Below are 24,581 nucleotides of genomic sequence, written 5' to 3'. Positions count from 1 at the left end.
AAGGAATTAATACTGCAAGAACTATTTGCCATACTCCTAACAATTAAAATACATTAGGTTTGAGACAACAGCAACTGCAAGCCCACTCTAATGGAGTAACATGATAACATGTAGGTATTTTCAGTAGCTGGGGAGTAGTACAAAGAGCAGAAGTGAATTCCAAGATATTGCTACTTAACAGAAGTACTTCATATTGATAGGCCAAGGAATGTTCAGCTGTAGAGAACTGAAAATATACCTCTGAAGGTAAAACATGATCAGCAGCTATAGCAATATTCAAAATTATTGGTAGTATTAGTAACACTTGAAGTCTTGATCACTGGAACATTAAACAACAAAAAGTATTCTGATCTAGCTCAAAAAACTATCATTTGTGGCAATTACCAATCCTCTTTGTAACACTCTGTAACCTATTTCTGAGATGAGTGCCTTTGATAGGGTCCAGCCACAGCCTGTTCTTGGATACTTTTTCCTAACTTCATAATGCTTAGATTCCTGGTTTGATTTACTATTGTTCCTGAGTTATTCAGATTCTGTGATTATTTCAGTCTTCTGAAAGCCTAATTAGGTAGCATATAGACATATAAGTCCAAGTAGAAATGATCCAAGAATACTAGTTTTTCCAGAGGAAGATGCTAGTAATATAGTTAAAATACTAACTACAGCTGTTTGGGGCATGGCAGTCAGTGGAGAGATTGCCAACCACACCTACAATTTTGAAACATAACCATGTCGACTGGTAAGTTTCCATATGGAACTTATTTAGAGGTTTCAGAATCCGTTTCTACAAGGCTGGAAATAGGACATGAACTGGCCATATGCAAGTTGAAAACAAATATTGAATTTTTTCATTCCTATCATGGGCTTTTCAAGAATTGCCGAATCTAACAGGAAAACTTTCCTGAAATTCTTTCATACTTTCATATAGACAATGCCGATTAGCAATTTGTGACAAGAGTGGAAGGCTGCCACTTTCAACCCAAACGGTGAGCCTGGTACCAAACAGGAGTCTTAATTTCTCACAACTTGCCATGAGACGCACAGATCAGTCAGCAACGCACATGCTAACCTTGATTACTTTTATCATCCACTAACTATTATTATACATAGTTCGAACTTTTTCAACTTGCTTGATTTTTACACTTCTACCTACCATCAGACACTGCAAAAAAAAGGAAATTGTGCTCAAGTATTCCAAACAAGAAATTTGTTGAGCTTCTCACTGCATCACTAGGTCAACTGAAAACAATGTATAGGTGTACAAGGAAAATGCTTTTATTTATAAGAACTCACTACTGTACCTCAAAGACCAAATCAGGCTAGAGTTTGTCAGAGGAGTCCCCAGCAGGCATATAATAGGATGATGCATTCTAACTGAGAGCTGACCACAAAGATCCCATATTTCAGTCAGACACTGCAACCTCATGGAAATGCATGGGTCAGTCTTCTACAATCATCAACATACAGTGATAGGACACAGATTTAAATACCATACTTGCAATGAATTTAGTCTCAAGAAATGAAAAAGTTTTTGAATTTTGCCCTCAGAAGTTCCATACAGAACACCTGTTGTCCACAGTGGGACTCCAAATAGCTCCCCCCAAACACTGAAAGAGGTCATTTCCCATCTACCACTCACTAAAACTGCAATCATACTGAAGTAGTAATTTTTTGCCCTATGTTGAATTCCAGCATGAAGAAAGAATTTGAATTTTGACAGGAGCATTGTGCTTTAACTAGCCATTAGCACATAATTAATGTACAGAATTAGACATACAGAAAAGCTGTAGAATTCAAAGAAATGTTTGCTGCTATATCTTTGCATACCTTTAAAATTTTAACTTTATATAAGACTAAAGACTTCAGAACAAAACAGCTATAGAAAAAATACCTATGATTTAATAATTGGGCAATACTGTAGGTTAATATACCCTACAAAAAAAGCGGACAGATGAAATTCCGTACAGTGAAATGTAAAGCAATGCACACAAAGGAAGAAAACATCCCAACTTCACAAAGTGAGGAGCTCTGAGCTGATCAAAACTACTCAGAAAACAAATTTTGCGATTATATTACAAATCTACCAAAACACTAACTTAATAGTCAAGAACAAGCTAAATGCTTAGAATTACTAGGAGAGAAAAAAACCCAACTCCTCCTCATGCTACTACAAAGAAATCCATGGTTTGCCTAAATGTAGTAGTTCTAAATCCCTCCTCCCTCCCTCCCCACCCCCTTACTCCAAACAGAAAATAAAAAGAACTGGAAAATGGTCAAAAAGGGCGAGAAGAGTGGTCAGTGTAGTTCCATGCTACATACAACTAAATATACCTGAACTCTAATGAGGAACATAACAGATATCTATGAAATGGGCACCTAGAAAGGAAGGATAGATACTGCTGTCTCTTACCAAAGAAGAAAGAAGTCATAAATAAAGCCAGCAAAATTAAAACAGGTGGTTTCTCTTCATAAAAATACGTAATTAAAATGTACATTTCCTATTTGAATGCTAAAAGGTTACACAGATTCAAAGAGGGACTGGGTAAGTTTAAAGAAGGAAAATTCATTGCAGGTTACTTACAGAAACCAGGTCTGACTCAGAAGTTCCCACATCGCAAGCTGCTGAGACAGAAGAATCTTCTGAGGAGGCATTACCATCTCCTTACTCTAGTCTTATTCTCTTTCCCAGCAGTCGTCTTCTGGCTATTGTCAGGAATAGGATACTAAGCTAGGAAAATCTTTTTTTCTGCCTTGGTTTATTCCTCAGTTAGCAGATTTTAAGACAGCAAGACTGCAAGAAGAAATTGAAAGCCCTGCAGTGATTATGGAGAGCTGACAACACTGCTAGGAAAAAGTCACTTGTCCAATGCCTACCTGCTACAAGACTTAGTGAAATGCCTCCTTTTAGGTCACTCAAAATAGGAAAACATCTAATGAGCCACATCTCTTTCCACTCATGCCATGCTCATCAACAGAATGGTTTGGCCAATCAATTAGTTTCTCTTATTTCATTATGATCCTTTCATGTCTTCACACCCTCATCTAACATTTCTACCTTTCTACAGTTCATTCAATTTACCAAATACCACACCTTCCATACCCAAATGGATGACAATTTAAACCTTATTTTTAATTTGTCATAAGTTAGAATCATAGAATCGTTTAGGTTGGAAAAGACCTTTAAAATCATCCAGTCCAACCATTAACCTAACATTAACAAGTCCACACTAAACCACTTAAGGGTAGACTAGACTAAACCATGTCCCAAAGTGCCACGTCTACCCGTTTTTTTGAACACTTCCAGGGATGGTGACTCCACCACCTCTCTCAGCAGCCTGTTCCAATGCTTGACTACCCTTTCCATGAAGAAATTTTTCCTAATATCCAATCTAAACCTCCCCTGGCACAGCTTGAGCCCATTTCCTCTTGTCTTATCGCTAGCTACTTGGGAGAAGAGACCAACACCCACTTCGCTACAACCTCCTTTCAGGTAGCTGTAGAGCGCGATAAGGCCTCCCCTCAGCCTCCTCTTCTCCAGGCTAAACAACTCCAGTTCCCTCAGATGCTCCTCATAAGGCCTGTGCTCCAGACTCTTCACCAGCTTCGTTGCCCTTCTCTGAACACGCTCCAGCACCTCAATCTCTTTCTTGTAGTGAGGGGCCCAAAACTGGACACAGTATTCTGGGTGCGGCCTCACCAGCACTGAGTACAGGGGGACAATCACCTCCCTGCTCCTGCTGGCCACAGCATTCCTGATACAAGCCAGGATGCTGTTGGCCTTCTTGGCCACCTGGGCACACTGCTGGCTCATGTTCAGCCGGCTGTCTACCAACACCTCCAGGTCCTTTTCAGCCAGGCAGCTTTCCAGCCACTCTTCCCCAAGCCTGTAGTGTTGCATGGGGTTGTTGTGACCCAAATGCAGGACCCGGCACTTGGCCTTGTTAAACCTCATCCAGTTGGCCTCGGCCCATCGGTCCAGCCTGTCCAAGTCCCTTTGCAGGGCCATCCTACCCTCGAGTAGATCGACATTCCCACCCAACTTGGTGTCATCTGCAAATTACTCAAAAGAAAAAGTATATTTATGGGTTACAAGTTTAGCTGTTTCACATTACTTTTATTTCTACTTTTGGAGAGATGGTAGGGATAGATGAAGCATGGAAAGGACAAGGACTCTGATTCCTGAATAAGACAGGTCTGTGGTAAGGAGAAATGGTTCTGCAAATTTTGTGATGCTACTACAGCTAACAGAACAATATATATTTTGGGGTAAGTGAAATCCATCACTCACTCTAGTAGCAGAAATTTGAAACACAAGGGCTTCTTTGTCCAGCTGACAAAGTTTCCACTTAAGGTCTGCTGGGTTGAATTTCATTTGGCAGCTGTATGTTTATTGGTCTCTAAATTCTGAGTTAAGTTCATTATCAGAATACTGCAGTTCAGTATTGCATTCAAGCTTCATATTCAGGCTCAGTTTTTTAAGTCATGTGCAGTATTGATCATAGAGGTTTAGATTGTCTACAGTTCTAGGAAATTATCCTGTAGCTCTTGCATGTGCAGAGAAAAAGGAACAGATGAGCAGTGAAACAAAAATTGAATATATCCCACTCACAGTCCTGAATTCATAATAGAGCTGACCAAGGATCATGACAAGTTTCAAGTACCCATTAAAAGGTTTCAAAGCTACAGTTTATTAGAATTTTTTTCAGATAACGACAGAAGCCTTTGAGACTAAATACCTAATCCTTGAATGAACCAGTGTACGACTTCCATTTGACCTCTTCTAGCCCTATTCCTCCCTGACAGGATGCAGCACAACAACCCCCACGAACTTTTGTAGAAAAGTGGAAAAATACGCATTAGGTTTTACTTTTACTGGTATATGTATTTTGGACACGGTCAGATTAGATTCTGCACATATTAGCTTCCTAGTCTGGCTGTCTGTATGGCTGTTAGTGCCAGCACAAGGAAGGTGAGTAAAAAGGAGTTGCAAAACATAATACCATTGCCTTCAGTGGCAACATAAAATTAAGCCAGACTGAAGTCAAAACAACCATTGCTTCAAAACAGGTAAATCTCTAACGGCAAATACGAAGTAAAAAAAATGACTCAACATTCTCTGCTAAAATACAAGACTTATCCAAGAAAATATTTGTATAATTAGCCCCAGGCCAGAGATTCTACTGAAATTAATACACAATTTTCAGTGCTCACATCTCACTATGTATTTTTCCAAAGTATCAACAGCTACATACAACAGGTTTTGCATCAAGGTAGTTTTTAAGCATCTGACAAGGTGCTATATTGGAAAAAATGGTATCAAATAGTTCTGTACCATAAAAAAAAGTTTATTACAGCAGATGAACTAAACTCAAAGGAATCAGTTCTCAGATTTCTACTGGAATTAAAAAAAAAAAAAAGATTTAGATATATTCCCAAAGTAAATGAAGAGATTGAAGTGACAGCACAGAGCTGCAATATAGGATAAATTAAAGGAAAATATTCTTAAGGGAATGGTGGAAGGAGGACTCAAATTTAAACAAAAACCAGCCAAGGTCAAAAGCAAAAGAGAGAATTTCCATGATTCCGCACAGAAGCTGTAAGTGAAAGGTAAATAATACTGGTCATGCCAGTACACACTGATGTAATGCTCTAGAGCACTGTTTGGGCTCCAACAGGTAAAAGTTGGGTTAAGAAGTATGGCTACCTTTTATTCTCTTTCTACAGACATGTGTTTTTCTCATGCTTTTTCAGAATTCATGTAATAGCTTACTAATTTATCAAGCCTACATAGGAGCATCAGAAGAAAAACTCTAGTAGTTATGTCTGTGTAAACCCCTGTTCTGTAAATCACTATTTCAAAATAAGCTCAGCCATGACACGGATGATGCCCTGAGAACAAATAAAACAATCTCACACATTTTTACAGAGCACTAATTTAGCTCATTTATTCTTTCTTGGTAGGATGTCCAGAAGAGGGGAGAGGAGGAGAGGAATTAACTTATGCCATTTTTTAAGGGCCAGACATGATCTTTCCCCCACGCCCACACAAGGACACACACAACTTTCATGCATTGACTGCATATAATGCACCAAAATCCATGGAGGGCAATGGAAAACATGAAGCTGGTAGACATCAATAGAGCACAGCAGAGTTTTAACTCCTCCTGACGTGGTTATGCAGGTGTACTGCAAAAGTATGTTCTGTCAGCTATCGGGTTTGCTGTGGATATATTTCTCACACAGAAGTACTTAAGAGAAGTTGTTCCCTCATAAAAACTCCAGAGCTGTGCACCTAAGTTTGTTTTGTTTTATGGTCATGCACTTTTTGAAATTATCTAAGTTTGTCTTCTACATTGTTAGTACTCTGTCTTCATAATAGGGGAAAAAAAAAAGAAAAGAAAAATCAATGTGCTATTACCCTGTCAACCTACCCTTGCAAGAATTCTTTGAACATCAATGCTTAAGTAGGAAAAATGTATGCATTAGCATCACTAAGCACATTAATTTTTTTTACTTTAACATAAAATAGAAATTAGATGCAAAAACTGATTTAGTGTAACAAGCAAGGGCTCACAGCAGAAGTAGAAAGATAAATCAGTAAACAAGTGTCCTAAAGCAACATTTCAGTATGCAGAAGGTATACCGTTAACAACAACAAAAAATCTTCTAAAAAATATCTACAGTGTGATCCACTGTGAACCAAATCTGAGGGCACTGTCCTCACAAGTTCAGTTTAAACTGCCCCTCCTACTGAAGCTGTCAAAACAACACATACGTAAACCTGAAAGCATAAAATGCATCAGGGTTATTTACACATATCAGGGTTGCTTGACTCATACAGCTCTTATTACGTGTACAAACAGAACACACAACAGGGAGCAACCGTTTAGTGATGATTTCCCAATGTCTCAGTTACATGTACCAGAGTTCTTAAAAAGGCTCCGAGGATTTCCATTTATATTTAGAAAAGTATACACTTAGCCAGTGGGACAGGAATAACATGAATTTCACAGCTGTTAATAGAAGTTTCATTTGGACAATTGGTCAATACAAGGTTTAAGTAAACATTGTCGCTTACAGCTTTAGAAGGTGTGGGCAAATGACATTTACTTTGTAGGCAGCATGAACTATATAACTGGTATAAATTGGTCTTCGAGAGCCAACAACTGCAATATCTCATTCATCAGTGTACTTAGAATTGTGAACTGGAATTCCAATTACTGAACAAAATCTATTACCAATTTGAGTCACTTGGGTAAAAAACCCTTCTCTACCTCCATAGTAGTTAGTTCTCTCAAATTATTTTAGAAACAAACTATCAAGAGGAATGAGTCTACTGAGTTTGGCTAAAATGAACAAAACAATCAATATACCTGCTATTATAATGCCACAAATCTGTAAAGCAATTTAAAACAAATTACTACCTATTAAGAAGGACACCCTGCTTTAAAGGGTTAACTTTATCAGGCCACCTTTTGCAAATAACAGAAAAAAGTCACAGAAATGATTGCATTGTTGTTATCATATTCGGTTTGGAATATAAATATAGCTGGAAAAAAGATTTAATAAAGCCCCCATAAGTAGCTTTTAGTTTTATTTTACTGTTTGAGGTAACCGAACTTTGGAAGTACTAGCTTCCCCTTGACCAGAAAGGCTGTTAAACAAGGCACATTTTTATTGCACATAAACTAGCAGTTGCATTGTCTCAGGCTACTGAATATATTCAATTTGCCACTTTTTTTACATACATGAACAATACGTTAGATGACTGGAGACAATATATACTACTACACAAATGGTTTCATATAATAAAATTAGTGATGTCAACAAATATCTAATTCTTGGATTCTGCTTTTTTCAGATATTCTTTTTGTATTAGCTTTTTGCAATACATATTTACCAGGGTATCTTTTATATGAAATATTGCCATGGCAGGAACATGGAAAAAAATACTGCTGTAAAGATAAGGAAAGATCTGATACAGCTTTGACGCTACGTATAGGTTTCACATACGCTGAGAAATGGAAGGGAGAAGTAGAACTGTATTTACATACACTACTTACCCGTGTGAAGGTACCCTCAAAACTGTGAATATCCAGCTGTGGCTTCTGAGCATAAACATAAGCATTGATTGAAAAGAGATCCTGTAAAACAGAGTAATGTATTTACTGTCATTTACACTTAAATTTAATCACACATTTTGAAGTGGTAGAGATTCCAGTTTATGACCCCCACCCTGCTACCCCAACTTACGGTCATGAAATTTTTACCCAACTAACACACTGGTTTTTTCAGTACATCTTGCTATAAAAGAACCAGATCCAAGATGATATTCTAAATGTATTGATAGTTCAAACACTGAACTGTTTTACATTTATAACACAAGTCCAAAATTTTATTTATTTTCTCTTAACAGCCCCATTTTAATTTATAATAGTATAACCTTAGAATATTTTCCATATATTTGTAGTTTTAAAAATAAAGTGGGTTTTTGTTTTGTTTTTAAAGAAATTGGAAACAAACCACTTTTCCAGCAAGGATGAAGCCAACTGAGTACAAGAGGAAACAATGAAATTGATTCAAGTTCTCTTAAACACTCAAGCACATTTGCAGTCAACCTACGAGAAAACCCCCATCAGCTTCCAGAAAGCCTAGATACATCAACAGGATTACTCAAATGCTTCAAGTCATGGATACACTAAACTAGTCTGATAAATTTAGTGGTACTACTCCTCATGATAGCAAACAACCCATGAATATTCCTACCCTAAAACTAAGCAGAATAAGAGACTCTTAAATACTACAGTAGCAGGCTCTATAAATAGATGGTGGTATGGTATAAACAGGGTAAGAAAAAACCCAAAATCTGATGACTGTTAGATCTTAAGAGCTGTCCCTAGAGACCCCGGGAGGATCATCTTAAAATTCTGAAACAATTATTTCATCAGGTAATTGTTCTGAAACATCCACCTCCCACAGAAAGAATACCGCAGACAAATTGTTAAAAACCTGATACAAAGGACATTCTTCTCATCACGAAAGCAAACCTTTTGGTGCTTTTTAGAGGGTCAGGAACAGCAGCAGCTAAGAGATTTCAACATGAGTAGACCACTCATGCATGGATCCACAATCCAATTTCTACTCTGGAGAGGAACAGATGCTTGATACCAGATCCCAGTCAATCTAAGAATCATAACCTCTGATGAAATGCAAGAGTGTCTACCTCCTCCCCATATGTAGCGCCTCACTATTTGGGTTATCTCCATCCTTTATTACTGGATGAATCTTGCAAAAGGCTAATCAGACGCCATCTCTGGGGAGCAGATTACATGCCTACAATACCCTGTTCGTGCTAGCCAGAATGTGCTATCTTCAAAAGAGGAATTAATTTTACAGCCTCTTTCATGGATGTATGATCACACGTTGGCTCAAATGTAGCTATTTTTAAAAGCATGCCGTTATTTTTTGTTCATAATTTCGAATATAAGAAAAAATAGCTACATTTGAATATTACGCAGTTTGAATATTACAAAAAATTAACTAAAGGTGCAATTGTCCACCTGTGTTAATGTCTTAAAATCTGACACATTTGTATCCTTTTGTTTCTCCAATAACATGGCTACAGGTTTTTGAATATCATTATTTTTTCACTTGTACAGATCAAAATGAATGGGTTTAAATCTACTGTACATTTATCAAACATGTTTGAGTTTAGTTTAAAAATGTGTAGCTCTATAATGAATTTGTATTTCTATTTATATTATACAGACAAGAAATCTCTCACTTCATACCTTGCAAAACCACACAGACTTTGTATTTCATATGCTTTTTAAAACATGAATTGAATCTGAACATTAACTCTCACAAATTATCTTTATCTTAAACCGTTAGACATTTATTGTAGTCTTTCACACAAAGTTCATTCATTGCATCCTTGTTCTTCCAACCTACTTTCATCAGGTTCACAAGAAATAATTCATATGAAACTAATACACACGTGGTGTCCTATATCTTCATCATTCACTTCTTTCCCATCTGTTATCACCTACAATTTAGCTAATCCAGGCTATTATGTCCTTTATTATGCAAAGAAAAATAAAGAGTCTCTCAGTAGTGGACAGCACAGCAGAAAACTAATACCACACATATACTCATATACACAATAAAAACTGCTAGTGAAATGCGTCAACCAAGAACTCCTCGATTTTCAAAGAATGCCATAGTGGAAAGCAACATTAGAATAAAAGCAAGCAGAAATATCCACCTTTTAAAGTGTATTGGTATTTGTACAGTAATATATGTTCCTGATTTCTAATATTTTTATTTTCTTCTATTGTGATGTTCTCCTTTGTTACACTGTAAACATAAAAACTTCTACCACGTTCCTTCGGTGTCTTTTCATGTTTTAGTTCTTTTGTATATTTGATTTAACACCTAAACTTTCATGTTTCTTTTTTTCTTTTTTTGAATTTCAACTCTGAAACAAACTCAACTTATCTTTCTGAAAAACTGGCATCCCCTACACATTTGTACCATCACTCTGGAATGCTACAAACTAAAACCGGCAGAGTATTCCAAAAGTGCATGTTTTTTCCTAAAACAAAAAATCATAAGAAAAACCTATGCTCCAAGAGAAATCCGCGGTGACAGTTCATTGGCGTTTGATTCATGAGTAGTAGAAAGACGACATACAAGCATATTACATGTGCTCAGTAGCTTTCTGAAGTATTTTTTCATTATTAGGGTAAAGAAAAGGGATAAGGACTTTTTTTTTCTTTAGCCCAATGCTCCGTACTCCAAATGGACATCATCCTCAGGCCAACAAAATACAGCAGCTGAAGTTTTATAATACAAGGGAAAGAAAGAGAAGTCCAAAGAATGATACAGTTATAGAAGACAGATTACGTATGAACTGTGTTCAACAGTAAAGGTTACTGTAAGAGTACCAAGATGTTTCTTCACCTACTGCTGCTTTCCCAGTAGTAGAAGCTGTGTATTTCTCATCCCAATGTCTTTAAAAAAGTCACAATGGTGAATTTAACAAGGGGACATCAAGATCTGTACACAACACTATATGTAGAAAAAACTTCTGCTCTCTCAGCAAGAAAAATTTACCTGGTTAGGTTATGTCACTGCTGCCCCCTATATAAATACAGGGAGAAGGGTAAAGTACCTTAAACAAAGGATTTAATTACATTTAAAAAGAAAAAAAAAAGACAACTACTTTTTATTAATGATTTAACTAATGAGGGACTTGATCTTTGTGAAATTCATCTTCAGTAAGGAATTCTTTTCATATTATAAGCACTGAACTGCTGGCTCACCGAAGCCAAGTAGTTCTACTGATATGTTCAAAGGAAACAGTATTCTACATCTAAAAATCACACTGCTTTCAGGAGAGAGTGAGGGCAAAAGACCTCAGTTACTTTCTTACTCAAGAAAAAAAACAACCCACCAATTGGGCAGGGGGATTGTAACAGTTCTAGATTAAAGAAACTACATGAAAGACTTGAATCTCAAGCAATAAAGATAATTATTTTTATACAACAGTAGGTGAGATTTTTTTTTTTAAAAAGTTTGCTATGCATTTAGTTATCTCATATTTGAAAGTAATAATGCAGACAAATGCATTCCATTCTTCTACACTGAAAGTCAGGAAATGACTTGATGATGGTACAATAATGAAAATGTTCTCTTTTGCATTTCAGAATTTAAAAATCCCCTTAAAGTTATCAATAACATAGAAAAATCTCCTCTATTAGGTCAAGGGCAACATTTGTTCACCTTACTTAAAGATCATTAAAATACATTCTTAATCATAACATGTAGTTCATTACAAATAAAATTGCCTTTGGTTCAATAAAACTAATTAAATGTAAATGGTATTGTTTACTGCTGTATGGATCTTCTGATATAAATCAGCAAGACACCATTTATTGAAAATTACAGTGACCTCATTGCTGTTAATAAATTTAGTTGATCACACAAACTAGAGAATGCCTCAGAACATGCGTATCACCAGAACTGCCCCACCTATAACCATGAAACTGCAAGAAACCTAATCAAGGTGTTACAATATTTGCTGCTCAGCTGTCATTAAATGACTTATTGAAATTTTAATTCTCTGATCACATTAAGTGCTTTAGAAAGACAACAAAATCGGTACTGATTGTTTTGGTGGTGTCATCTGTTCTTTAAGAAAAGCTCTGAAGGTCTGCAGGTCTGTTGATTCTGGGTGTCACAGTGGGTAGGGTTACAGAGCTGCTCTCTTGACATGACTGACAGCTCGTACCAACACAGGATACTTACTGCCTTTACTACCTCAAATAACTAAAGAACTCAAAACGAGTGACAATTATGGAAAGTCTATTCTGTCAAACACATCATCAAACTGTTTACTGTCTATTTTATGCTCAACTTGCACACATTCTCTGAAATTATTAAAAATCTATTTCAATATGTAAATACGAACTCTAAGCCTCAGCTTTGATAACGCGCTGCAAGCACACGGAGAGGACACCGTAACAGGTGTGGCTTTACATGTGGAGAGTCCCTGGAAGCCAGGAAGAGCGCTACTGCAGTGACCAGCTGCTACTTCAGAGAGAACGTTAGCTGAAACCGTTTGATCCGTTGCAGCAAAACCTCAGAACGTCAGCCCAGAGACAGCATGGGCACAACGCCGGGCCCCAGAGATCACGCCCCATGCCCCCCCGCACGCCGCTGCCTGAACAGGTTCTCTTTGCGAACGGACCCCCCGACCCCCCCCGCCAACTGCTGGTTTATCGTAAACACATACAAAGTTAACCTCGGAAACCCAACCCATTTGTGTAGCCACCCAGACAAATACGAGCCTTCCATCCAGTTCAACAGCAGTACTGGATTAAAACACAACCTTCGTGCCTTTGAAACGGACCAGACTAAGAGAACTTCGAGTCCTCCGCGCAGCCCTTCGTGGGCACAGACTCTGTCGTGCTCTACTCATTTTCTTCACCGTGTCCCTCGGCGAACCCACAATCCGTGGCGGGAACGCTCGCAGACGGAGCGGCGCCATGGCTCCTCCCCCGGGGGCGGGGCCCCGCCCACCGCCGTGCCGCCGGCCGCCCGGCAGGTGGCAGCCGCGAAGTGCCGCGCGGCAGGGCCGCTCCCCCGCCGCGCGCAGCCCTCCCGAGCCGAGCCGTTAGCCCCGTGCGCCCAGCGACAGGGGCGCGGCAGAGGAGTGCGCGGAACGCGCTCCCTCTGCAAGCGGCAGCGTCGTTTGCTAGTGTTACACAGAACGGGTAGGAAACCGGCATTTAGCAGGGCTGGACGATCTGGTGGTATTTGGGACGGCTGATTTTCCAAAACTCCTTAAAGCAAAATAAGTTCTCATTAATGGCTTGATTTGAAACAGCCGAAGGAAAACGTTCAGATAAGTGTTCCTCGAAGCATCTTATTTTCAGCACGTCCGTTATTCTGGGCACAAATACGATGCACTGCCCACCTTGTGCAGCACATAATGCAAACAGAATGAAAGGAGGAGCGTGTCCCAGCAGCTTCTTTTAGCAGAAGGCAGAATCATTGCCCAATTCTCCTAACATTTTGCAGAGGAAAGGAAACCAAAGTAAATCCCAGACAGGAGGACAAAGCTCAGTCCTTTCCCAGACTGCTTCAAACCCCAACAAGTTTCTGCAAAAGTAATTTTAATCCTATCAAAAAAGCTTATGTCCCTATTACACACTGTACAGGTTAGCAAGATAATCACTGTAAAATACTGTTTTTTCAAGTCAGGAACAGAAACAAAGCATAGGGGTGTTTTACAAAGCAACAGACATTTTCAAGTTAATATCTAGAAAGCAACTTACCTGATTTTTCAGTTTTATTAAGAGAAGTTTTCAGCAACAGAGGATACTGTAGAAGCCGAGGGTGAGAAAAGTCTACTTGAAATGGATTTCTCAAATGATCTTTACTTTTAACCAAGCTGCTTCAATTTTTTTCCACTGTGTGTACAAGAGAGCTTGACTGCTGCTTGCTGAGAAAACCTCAACTACATATTTTAAGCATCCCTTTTTAGACAAGTTGGGTGTAAAGTTTCAAAGGGTGCCAAACACTATCCCTGCATGTTAAAAGCGTGTATGCTATTTTCACTCTTTCTTCCAACCCCCTTTTTTTTACTGTAGCTATAAAGAAATAATTCTGCCCACTGCATTTTAATATAACTTTAAACAAATGAATACATGGAGGGCCTAAATACAGCTTATGACTATTAGCAACTACAAAAATTAGGCTTAGAATAAAAAATAATTCCATAATCCTATTTTTTGTTAGTTTGAAATTCATGGCTGGCTTGGAGCTTCATACTAATCTTCTGAAGTTGTCCATCCACAGTTTCTTTAGATGGCTGATGCTCTTGCATATTATTGCCATCCCATTAAAGGTAAAAGTGTCTGCAGAAGTTAAAGAAATACCAGTGGGCTTTCCACAGGAATGGAAACAGCCTTCTGGGATGCGAGCTGAGCATTATCTTCTGTGAAGGATGTGGGGATTCCCTAAAAAGCATCCCTGCTGCTAAAGAACAGCAGGGATCTGTCTCATGTTTATGTCTTAAAAGTATAGTTACCTGGAGTAGAATTCAGCTGTAATTTAAGAACTCCAGAACTGCTCTTGATTTTCCCCTCACAAATCTACAGAATCATGCATCGCATAGATGTTACTGAAAGCTCAGTCACTACTGCAACAGAATTAGAAAGTACATGTTGCAAGACAGCTGTTGTTCTCAAGGAAAAAAAAAAAATTAGACTAGACATTAGAAAGAAGTTTTTTACAATGAAGGTGGTCAAGCACTGGAACAGGTTGCCCAGAGAGGTGGTAGAGGCCCCAACCCCGGCAACATTCAAGGTCAGGTTGGATGTGGCTCTGAGCAACCTTCCACCCCAAAGCATTCTATGATTCTATGATTCGCATTTGGGTGCATTAGGCTACCATTTCCCCAAAATAGTTCACAGACAGATGGGGCTTAGGAGTGAAGCAGATATATGACATGACCACTGCAAACAGTCTAAGACCAGCTGGGAAGCAGCCATTTAAAATGATCTCAAAGAACCACCAAGTGTCAATGGTTTAACCAAACCACATAGTATGGAAACTGGGAGACAGTTTAGTTGGCAGAAGTATTATACCCCGTTGTCAGTTACTTCAGGATGACTTATCAGCTTAATGCAGACAAAGTCTTGGCTAGTGTGGTTAACCACCAGTAACTGCATGATGTGAGAAAGGGCAGAGGCACATCAACTGCTTGGTGGCTTCCACTTGCTGCTGGTAGCCACAGAAGGTTTAAGTGCACATAGCTCCTTGATTAACCACACCTGATGATGCAACTCAGGTTATCACCCACAGCTTAAGAAGAGGGAGCATATAAAAATCTTGCAAGAAGCACAGATCAGTCGGAGGTAGGTTAATAGCAGTAAGTGGAAACAACTAAGGAAGAAATGGTTACTGTGTTGTACAGTTGACTCTTGCATACTGTTTCCAAGATGCATGAATAATTTCTTGGCAGTACCTTGCCTTTCCCTCCCCTACATGCCCAAAACAACCACCTGAAGCAAACCTTCACTTCTGCAGGAATCTGAGGCTGCATGTCCTATCATTCCAATGTAGACTCCCCAACTTCAACCATTTCTGATTTATTTTCCACTGTAAACAACTACAATACAAACATTTACTTCTTTCAAATCAAATGCATGGGTTTAACCATAGTTTTATACTATCTTCATAGGTGCCTAACATCTATTTGTCAAGTCTATTGATGACTGGTTGGTGGTTTGGTTTTTTTTAAGACAACATAATATAAAAGTTACAGCATAACAATTCCCTGCTCTACCAGGTCTGTTTCTTCCTAGCAAGAATGGAAAACTTCAGACAGAGATATGTTTTTTTTTTTTCAAAACAAAAAAAAACCCAAAATAAAACAAAAAGTTAATGTAAAACTTTTCTTCTCCAAAGGAGAGTGTAGAGAAACCTTTGCATTGTAATTTACTCCAGATTTCATCAGCCTCAGAACACCGAAATTACAACCAGCAGAGAAGCAGTGCTCTGCACAGTTATATTTGCTGAGTGCAGTCACTGATGTTTCCAAAACAAGAGAAATAAAAAATAATAGCAAAGTTGGACACAGTGGTAACTATCTGAAAAGCACTATTTAATAGAAAAAAAAAATCAAAGCAAGATGGATAATTGACTGGATTTTAGTCAAATGCATGCATCTGTTTCAAATGTGGACATGATTTTTTTTTTTAATGAGAAAACAAGATAGGCCAATGATAAATGGTAAAAACCTACAGGAGAGGCATTGTTAACAAATACTAAATTCAATGTCAGGTTACAGAATACTTGTCTAAATCTTTTCTTGCACCAGACCTCCCATCTTGGAGCCTGATTTGGCATCTGTCTGGCATGACCAACCTTCAGTTCGATCCCTTGTTCCCAATCCTCTAAATTCAAGCCTAGCTAATTTTTTCCTCCTCCTGTCACACGTGAAGCCAGTAGCCAGAGCACTAGGAACACAGGAAAAGAAAAAAAAAATCTCATTTTTGCTAATTTCAGTGTGGCAGCAACTCTCATTCTGGAAGGATAATTGCAGACGTCCTGCTAAGATCCGGCAGATAATCTAACACTTTTTCTATTGAGATGGCATATAAACAGTCCTCTTAAGGTATGTTTGCCATTAATAAAGCACCTAAAGGATTTAGTGTCAAAACAGCAGAAATTCTGTATAGGTTAATTTCCACAAGCTTGTAACTTGAGTGTGTTTTCAGAGGAAGTCTCTTGATACCAAGCCAACTCTCCTGTAAAACAGCAAGCTTCCCCAGTACAAGGGACACAATTCAGCTTCTCATTAAGAGACATTTATACAATTCTACATACATTTTTGTAGATGTGTCTATTTTGAATGTATACATATATACACACACACTTGTGTCCTTTCTCACAAGTTTAATAGCTACCCGTGACATGACATCTATGCACTCAAAAAATACACACATTCAGACAACTCCTATAGAGCCCTCCTTGCAAGAACTTGCACACTGCACCTACTCAGAAACAAAAAAGCACTTTACCTTCCACGAGCAGACTGCTGTTTCCCAAGCTTACAAGTTAGTGATTAAAGCAACAGTTCCTGAGGCAAGAATGACTTGCACTTGCAGTATAACACTTGGTTGAAAACACTACAGCTGTGATATGTTTCTGTGGAGCATGGATCTCAGTGGGGACCACAATGAGAACCACTAAGTTGAAAGATAAAAATGCAATTCTGTCTCAGTTTCTTTTCAATGTAAAAACAAGAATATTTGCATAACTGACTTGTCATTCAGCATTCAGTAGAATATCTATCTCCTATTTATTTCAAAAACTAAGACTGTGTAACAGATATTTTCCAATACTTACAGTAACTGTAACAATTGTTTAGATAAGAGAGACATATGCATAGATGGAAGATACCTTAAAAGCAAACCGATAAAATGCTTACCCCCAAAGCTGGCAATCTTTGTGTGCAACTGACAGCAACCTTCAGTTTCCAGTCTGTTTCTCCATCCAGCTGGTCAGTTCGAATGAAACACGAACCTTGAAGTTAAAGATACATCAAACTATTTTTTTGATCTCAAAAATTCAGTTTGGGTTAAAAAAACTCAGAAGAGTGAAAATAAAACAATTTACAACCATTTTTAAATAAATGTATACAAATAAAAGGATTCATATTTCGGAATCTCTGTGTGCTTTCTTCCAGGAATGCTCCAGATATCACACAATACCACAATTTTCCTGATAAAATTAACAGTATGACTGTTTATGAACAGGGGGGGAAATCCTATTTTACAGGTTTCTTAATAGTTTCTAAACAGCTTTCCAAATGTTATCAGGAAGAGATACAACTTCACTGGCTGAAGTTGAAACAGGTTTAATTTTTTTTTTCTTTTTAGAATTGTGTCACTTGCACAGTTCCAACACAATAGAATAATGAACTGATGCCTGTGATTTTTGTCTCTTTGCTGCTATGACATCACAAACTTCCACTGCTTATAGTCTCTTGGCTTCTCTGAAAAAAGTTTTTTAAAATAAATCCTTAAGAGATACTATTCAAAACAATACAGGTCCCAATGTATTATACTTAAAAGAAATAATTTTGAATCATCTCTAATTGTCAAGGATCCAAGGCTAAAGAAACCTGTCAACGCATGCACAGTACTTAAGATATGAGGGAAGTTCAAGATACAGACTGATACATACTGAAGAGAATCAGTGTGCTTTACAGACAGAAGACTAGTATGCAAGAAACAGAAAACTGAGACCAGTGCAGAGCCTCTCCCCGCCCCAATAACTAGTGTGATGGATTTCATCAAGTCTGGAGTATTACATAGGTTACTAGTGTAAGATTCAAAGATGACCACACACGAACACTGCAAATCTATTAAAAACATATACAATTAGCTACAATTTCCATCTAGTTTGAAGCCTTTAAAAAAGGTGGTAAAATTTTAGCAATACTCTTCACAATTGCTACACTAAAGAAATCTTAAATATCTCTGAAGTAGCAATTACAACTTCCATTACGTTACAGCCTAACAACTGTATACACTATTGTTACTGTGTGCTATCGGTGTGAAATAAAAATAGATTTTTCTAGTTATTTGTAAATTTTAAACAATGTGTATAGACGTACATGCATATATACCCATAATTCCTTCTATATTTCAACCAATCCAATAAAAACTAACAAAGTAGTTTCATCACTAGAAGCGATATGGTAGCAATTAAACTGAAGGAAGCACTGGCAAAGGAGTTTATCCAGGATTGAGTCTTCTTACACAGACAAGAAGACTGTGTGCTAGAAACTTTGAATCTAATAGGCAATACCCCAAGAAAGGGTACCTACCAGTGAACACAAAATTGAGACAGAGATTCTTTTATAGGACAGATGGACCCTGATTAAGTAAAATCTAACAGAACCTAATGCGTTATTCATCAAGGCCTGTAAATTAAGCACTTCAATGAGCTAACGGTCTGAAAGGGCATGCTTGAGAGAGAAGCCACCTGAAATTATACCCAACTAGAAGGTAACATTTTTGCACAACAGTCCAGAAAGAAGCTTACAAGCCTTCATTTAACAGCTGTATTTATATTAAGTGCATGGTAAGTAAAAAAATCTTTAAATGTTAATATAAACAGCTCTCAACGTATCACAACTAAATTTCACCCAAAGCTCAGAGATGCAAGCTGCAAAGTTCTTGAAAAGCTGATTTCAAATTCTTGGCAGGATCTTTTACGATTTTCTTCTAAAAATAAAATACTATAAAGCACTTTTTGAATAGTCCAGTGCCATACACTGCATTATAATTAAGTGTGGGGTACCTAGGAACACCTAGAAATACCATGGTTTCACCGCACTTTCTATCCGTGGCACAGATGAGCCTACTTTCCATCATACTTTTCCTCTACAAGGCATTTCATGGTTCTCTTTACCCTTCCTGTCAATGGTTGCTCTCTTCCATCAATTTCATTTAGAATTATACTATAGATCAATGCAGTTCAAGACCAGTGTGGCTCCTGTGAATGGTTGACTGCACATATATTCATTTAATAGAGCTCACACTATGACATGTATTGGCCAGCCGCATTTCCTCTCCACTTCAGCAGTTAATTTCATCAATAACTTATCTCATAGCCTGTTTCCCTTTTATCCAGAAAAAGGGACTGCTTTCTGCCAAGTCAGCTTTCAATAGTGATCACAACAGCAAAACTGAAACAATACAATCCTCTACCTCAAATACTGCAGCAGATTTGACTAAGTAGTTTTAATTATACTATGAGATACTGATTTTAAACCTGGCTTAACCAAGCTATAAGCATGGGAGATTAAACATGTAATTAGAAACAATATATAAAAACAACTCTTCGCCCCTAACAAGCCCTTGTGTATTGCATGGAAGTCACACGTACTTTACCTTTGGAAGGTATTTGAGTCTGCAGCATGTAAAACTTAAAAAAAAAAATCAAAGTCTAATGAAAAAATAGCTATTGTAACCACTCCATCTTGAAATGCTTGAAATCACTGCCCCCTCACCCCCCCATCACAAAATTTAAAAGAAAAAAAAAAACAAACAAAAAACACCCAACCAAATGTAGTAAAAAATTGTGTTAGGTACTTCAACAGGATGCTTTAGGTCACTGTTAAAAAAACTCTTACATTGCTAATCTGAATATGACTTGCCAGGAAAAACACATCTATACAAACATCAGGAACTGCTATTCCGTCCGAATGCAGTGATAACTCTTGAACCTGACAATTATTTTACAGCACAGAAAGAATCTTTTTTTTTTTTTTTTTTTTTTAAGTTCTGTGCTGCTTAAAGGAAAAGTCATGAAGTATTTCAAGTATTTACCAAAGCATAGCTGTTAAAAAAAAAAAAAAGGAAATTCCACACTGAACATAAAAAGTTTTCATAAGGCTATATATAAAGGAGAATTAATAAAATCTAACTTTTTACTTTATACAGTGAGGACACTCAGATGCTTGTTTCCCATAACAATACACAGTCATTCAAGATAGGTGGATAAAGTTGAACACTGTGAACATGTCTGACTTATTTCTGTCTTTATAGTGAAAATTTTGGAATGATCTGAATTAGAATTTAAGGGTTGATTTAAGGAAATTATATTGGGTTTAAAGAGTTTTAATCATTTATTGAAAGTGGTGCAAGCTTCACGTGATCACATTTAAACTAATTTACAAGTATGCAATATTCATTTAGCCTAATCAGTTGAAGACAGGCATAAATCAATTTAGAGCATGTCCATGCAAGGTGCTGTCCAAGTGCAACTAAACTGATTTTTAAAACCATTTCAGTTGAAAACTGTGAAACTTGTATGCTTAGGGAAGTCCTAGGACTACAATTCCATTTTTTGTGTTTTAGCAAAAGCTCAACTATTTGAGGCCTGTCCAGAATTTACCCTAAGATTGCTTTTCTGTGGAAAAGCAGCACCTGCAATACAAAGGATAAAAAACATTTTAAGAACCTGAAGTAACTATGTAACTCTGAAATACAAGGATACATTGCTAATTATAAACAGAGTTCTTGTTTATGGTTATTTGACATACTATAGATAAAAAAAGATTTTTTTTTAAAAGCTATTTTGTGTGTTAATAGAATATTGAACAAAAATAACGTTTATTTCAGTAGCTTTTACAGTGTTTTGAAATAGAGATACAAAAGCTCATCTCTGAAGGCACTAATTTAGGGCTATGATATACCTGGCCTAGATCTGTCAAACAAAGGCACTGTGCTCAATACAGAATAAGCAGGAAGAATCCTACTTACTCAGTGTGTGCTGGACTTAAGGCTTTATTCAGAACATACACGCAGGACACGTACACGTCAAATGCTTCTGGGAATGATTTACACTTACATGTGCATCTGTGACCTCTTCTGTTGGCCTGCCTACCCTAGAAAATCCTGAGGAAAAAGGCCCTGAACAAAGGTTTTCAAACTAAATATAGGTTGTGCTTGGAAAACGCTGGTCATATTGTAGCCTTAAACTTAAGAAAACAAAGGGGGGGTGGGGGATGGGGATCCCCCCTCAAACTGTTAAGGGAAGCTTCTTAATGATGTAAAAAACAATTATATCATAAGCTTTCTCTTAATTAATACTATGCATCATCATCAGATAGCCAAATCTTGTATTTTTTAATACTACCAAACTTGCTATTCATATTTTATGCATTAATTTCTTTATGTATAGATATCTTTAATTTCCTAAAATTATAGCAACGTACATAAACTTGTGCTACCACCAAGCACTTAAACGTTATTTTTATATATACACACTGAGTATTAATTACAGTTTTTAATACAGGCTTCTGAAAACAAGCTATTACTTGGGATGTTACATATTTTCTTAAATGTATTCTGGCTTACAGGATTTTTAAAATAAGTCACTCCGAAGAGAAAAATTCTTGTGTATTAATTAAATTATTTATTCCTATTTTATTTCATTTGGAAATGTTGTTTCTGAGAAGCAGAAAGATGGATAATTTCTCCTTAAAACAATTAGCTTACTATTCAGCATGTTTACCAAGTAGTTTCTAAAGAAAGTGTAGTTAACACAAGAAACCCAAAATAGCAATATTGACAGACTAAGAACAATCTACTTTGCAACAGGAAAATAATTTAAATTATTCTATATAAAATTGTATCACCTGATGTTCATAGAAGGCTATAACGAAGAAACAAACAGAAAAATCATTCAAATTATCTGAATTACATCAAGATTTAATATTTGCAATAGCTGTAAAAAGAAAATTTCAACTACCCTAGAGAAGTTGGTTTTGTTTGCTACAGAAACAAAACTGTGTGTCATTTGTATCATCTCCTGTGTATTACATACATTCTTCTTTCAGAGATATTTTAGGCAAAGGCTCTTTAGTAGGAGACTGCAACAGAACTTTTCTTAGTAGCCTAGTAGTGTCTTAAAATAATAAGACAGAAGCAGAATGTCCTACCAGTTATACAAGTATAGCCTCATGATCTTTGTTAGGCAAAAACACTCTTGAATAATCCAAGACTAGATAACTGAATCCAAATATGTCAAAATGCATGCATCAACTCATGGAAATTCCCTGTAAATCAGATTCTGAAAATGGCAAGGAAAAATTTAGGTAGAGTGGCATCATGAAAAGACAGAGCTTCCTCCCTGCTTCCTTCTTGATGAAGTCTACTGGTTTTGTTTTACTTTCTCACCTTCTCGTTGTATGCTAATACTTAAAGCACTTGCTTTCCAGGACTGGCCAGGTTTCTTGACTAATAAGCAACATGAGAAATTAAGATTGTTTTCTTGCTCTAAGAAACTAAACTATCCCACTTGTCCTGTATCCAAAACTTAATTTTCATTTCCCCACTCCCAGTTCCCAGCCTGGAAGAAGGATCTGAGAAAGAAACTCTAAGTCATGAGATGAGACAGAAGAGAGAAGATTCTGAATTTGGCGGGGGGAATCTAAGGAATAACTTATTCTGACTAGCATTAAAAAAATGACAGTGAATGACACATCATTATAAAAATACTTCCATGTGTCTGTCCTTCACTTTTTCTGCTCTTGCTTTGAGCAATTACTTGCAGCAGATCTTTTCTTCAACTACACCTATTTAATCAGAATTTTACAAGTGAAATTATCTTTAAAAATATTTCCATTTTTAGTTTTCACAAGTACATTCAAATCCTTTCCACAGAGTCTTAACAGTCAACCCACACACGGTATTTGTTACACACGTCAGTGTACACAGTAAAGAATAGGATATAAGAAACCAATCAACACCACAGAAGTTCTGAAAACTGTATTTAACTTTTTCTTGGAGACCATTAAAGTTAACAGATTTCTGCTTGCAAATTTTTTGCCAAATATCAGCAAGCTTAAAAAAAAGAGACTTGCCAGTAAGCACTAAAGAGAACTTACAGGTATTATTTAAATATGCCATAGCAGACATTTTAATGTTAAACTGTGCTGAAGATGCATCATAGAGAAGCAACTATAATTTAGTTGTATATAGCAGATATGCAGGAATATGGTATTTTACAAGCATATTAAAGACCAAGCACCCCGGTCTTGAAAAGGTATTGTTTTGTCTGCATAAATGCAAGGTTGAATTCCACGCTCCATTACACATATATCAAAAAACAACTGTAGAGTGTGTGCACTTAATCTAAAAAAAAAAAAAAAAAAAAATCATAAAATTAAGTTACATTTACTTTCTATAATATGTAACTGACAAGAATTCATGTCAGTTATTCTTAAACAGAGATAACACTAAACCACCACTACATGTCTGGGTTCTTCTCAGTCACATGTAAATAAATAAAATTATGTCTGCCTTCTCTCTCAAGAGCTGTATCCAATGAATTTTTTACAAATGAGAACAACAGCTATAACTAATGCCTTTCAAGCCTCAGCAAAACTGAATTATTAAATCTGTCTGCCTATATCCTATTACAGCCTACTTATGAATACTTGATTTTATTTTGTATAATTGACAACAGTTGTCAGGAAAGGAAGGTTTTAATGGCAATCAAATTAAGATCAACTGGTATAAGTGTCACAGTGAAGAGCCTGCGTCAAGTGTTGATGAATTAATTGATGGGTCACTGGGAAACAGGGCACATGGAACCGTGGTGTCATAAGCAGCTATATATTGTCTGGTAGTATTACCAGCCTTCCTGCTTTAAGTCAAAAGCATTAAAAGAGATGGGTTACTAGAATATACCCAACAAAAGAAAAATGGACTTTGACTTTGCACACCTAACACCAGATCATTTACGAACAACTTAATTTTTAAATCATTTATACTACTTAAGTGACTATGTGCATGAAAATTTTAAACTGATGACAAGATGAATAGCAGCACCAAGATGACATGTTGGAGTAGAGAGTTTCATTTACCACTGTAACAAGAAGCTTTCAATTATGATAGCTTCTAAGGAAGAAAAAAAACCCAAGACACCTGAAACATCCTAAACATTTAAGCTACAATGCCATCACATAGGATGCAATCAAAAAATGT

The 24,581-nt window shown here is 37.0% G+C and overlaps 1 protein-coding gene across 5 annotated transcripts in view; it reads right to left on the bottom strand.

The window, feature by feature from the left end:
* The window catches only part of ATP9B (ATPase phospholipid transporting 9B (putative)), a 177,963-nt gene that overhangs the window by 87,473 nt on the left and 65,909 nt on the right, over window positions 1-24,581 (bottom strand). For all 5 annotated transcript variants that reach the window (XM_075706384.1, XM_075706385.1, XM_075706386.1 and 2 more), the window contains 2 exons: window positions 17,504-17,598; window positions 8,064-8,144 (listed from right to left, as the gene is read on the bottom strand). In XM_075706384.1, the coding sequence (XP_075562499.1) occupies window positions 8,064-8,144; window positions 17,504-17,598 (176 nt within the window). The remainder of the gene's footprint in view (window positions 1-8,063; window positions 8,145-17,503; window positions 17,599-24,581) is intronic.

This window comes from Pelecanus crispus, chromosome 2, assembly GCF_030463565.1.
Source record: "Pelecanus crispus isolate bPelCri1 chromosome 2, bPelCri1.pri, whole genome shotgun sequence".
NCBI lineage: Eukaryota > Metazoa > Chordata > Aves > Pelecaniformes > Pelecanidae > Pelecanus > Pelecanus crispus.
The sequence above is the reverse complement of the archived record's forward strand: the minus strand, read 5'-3'. Positions and strand labels throughout refer to the sequence as shown.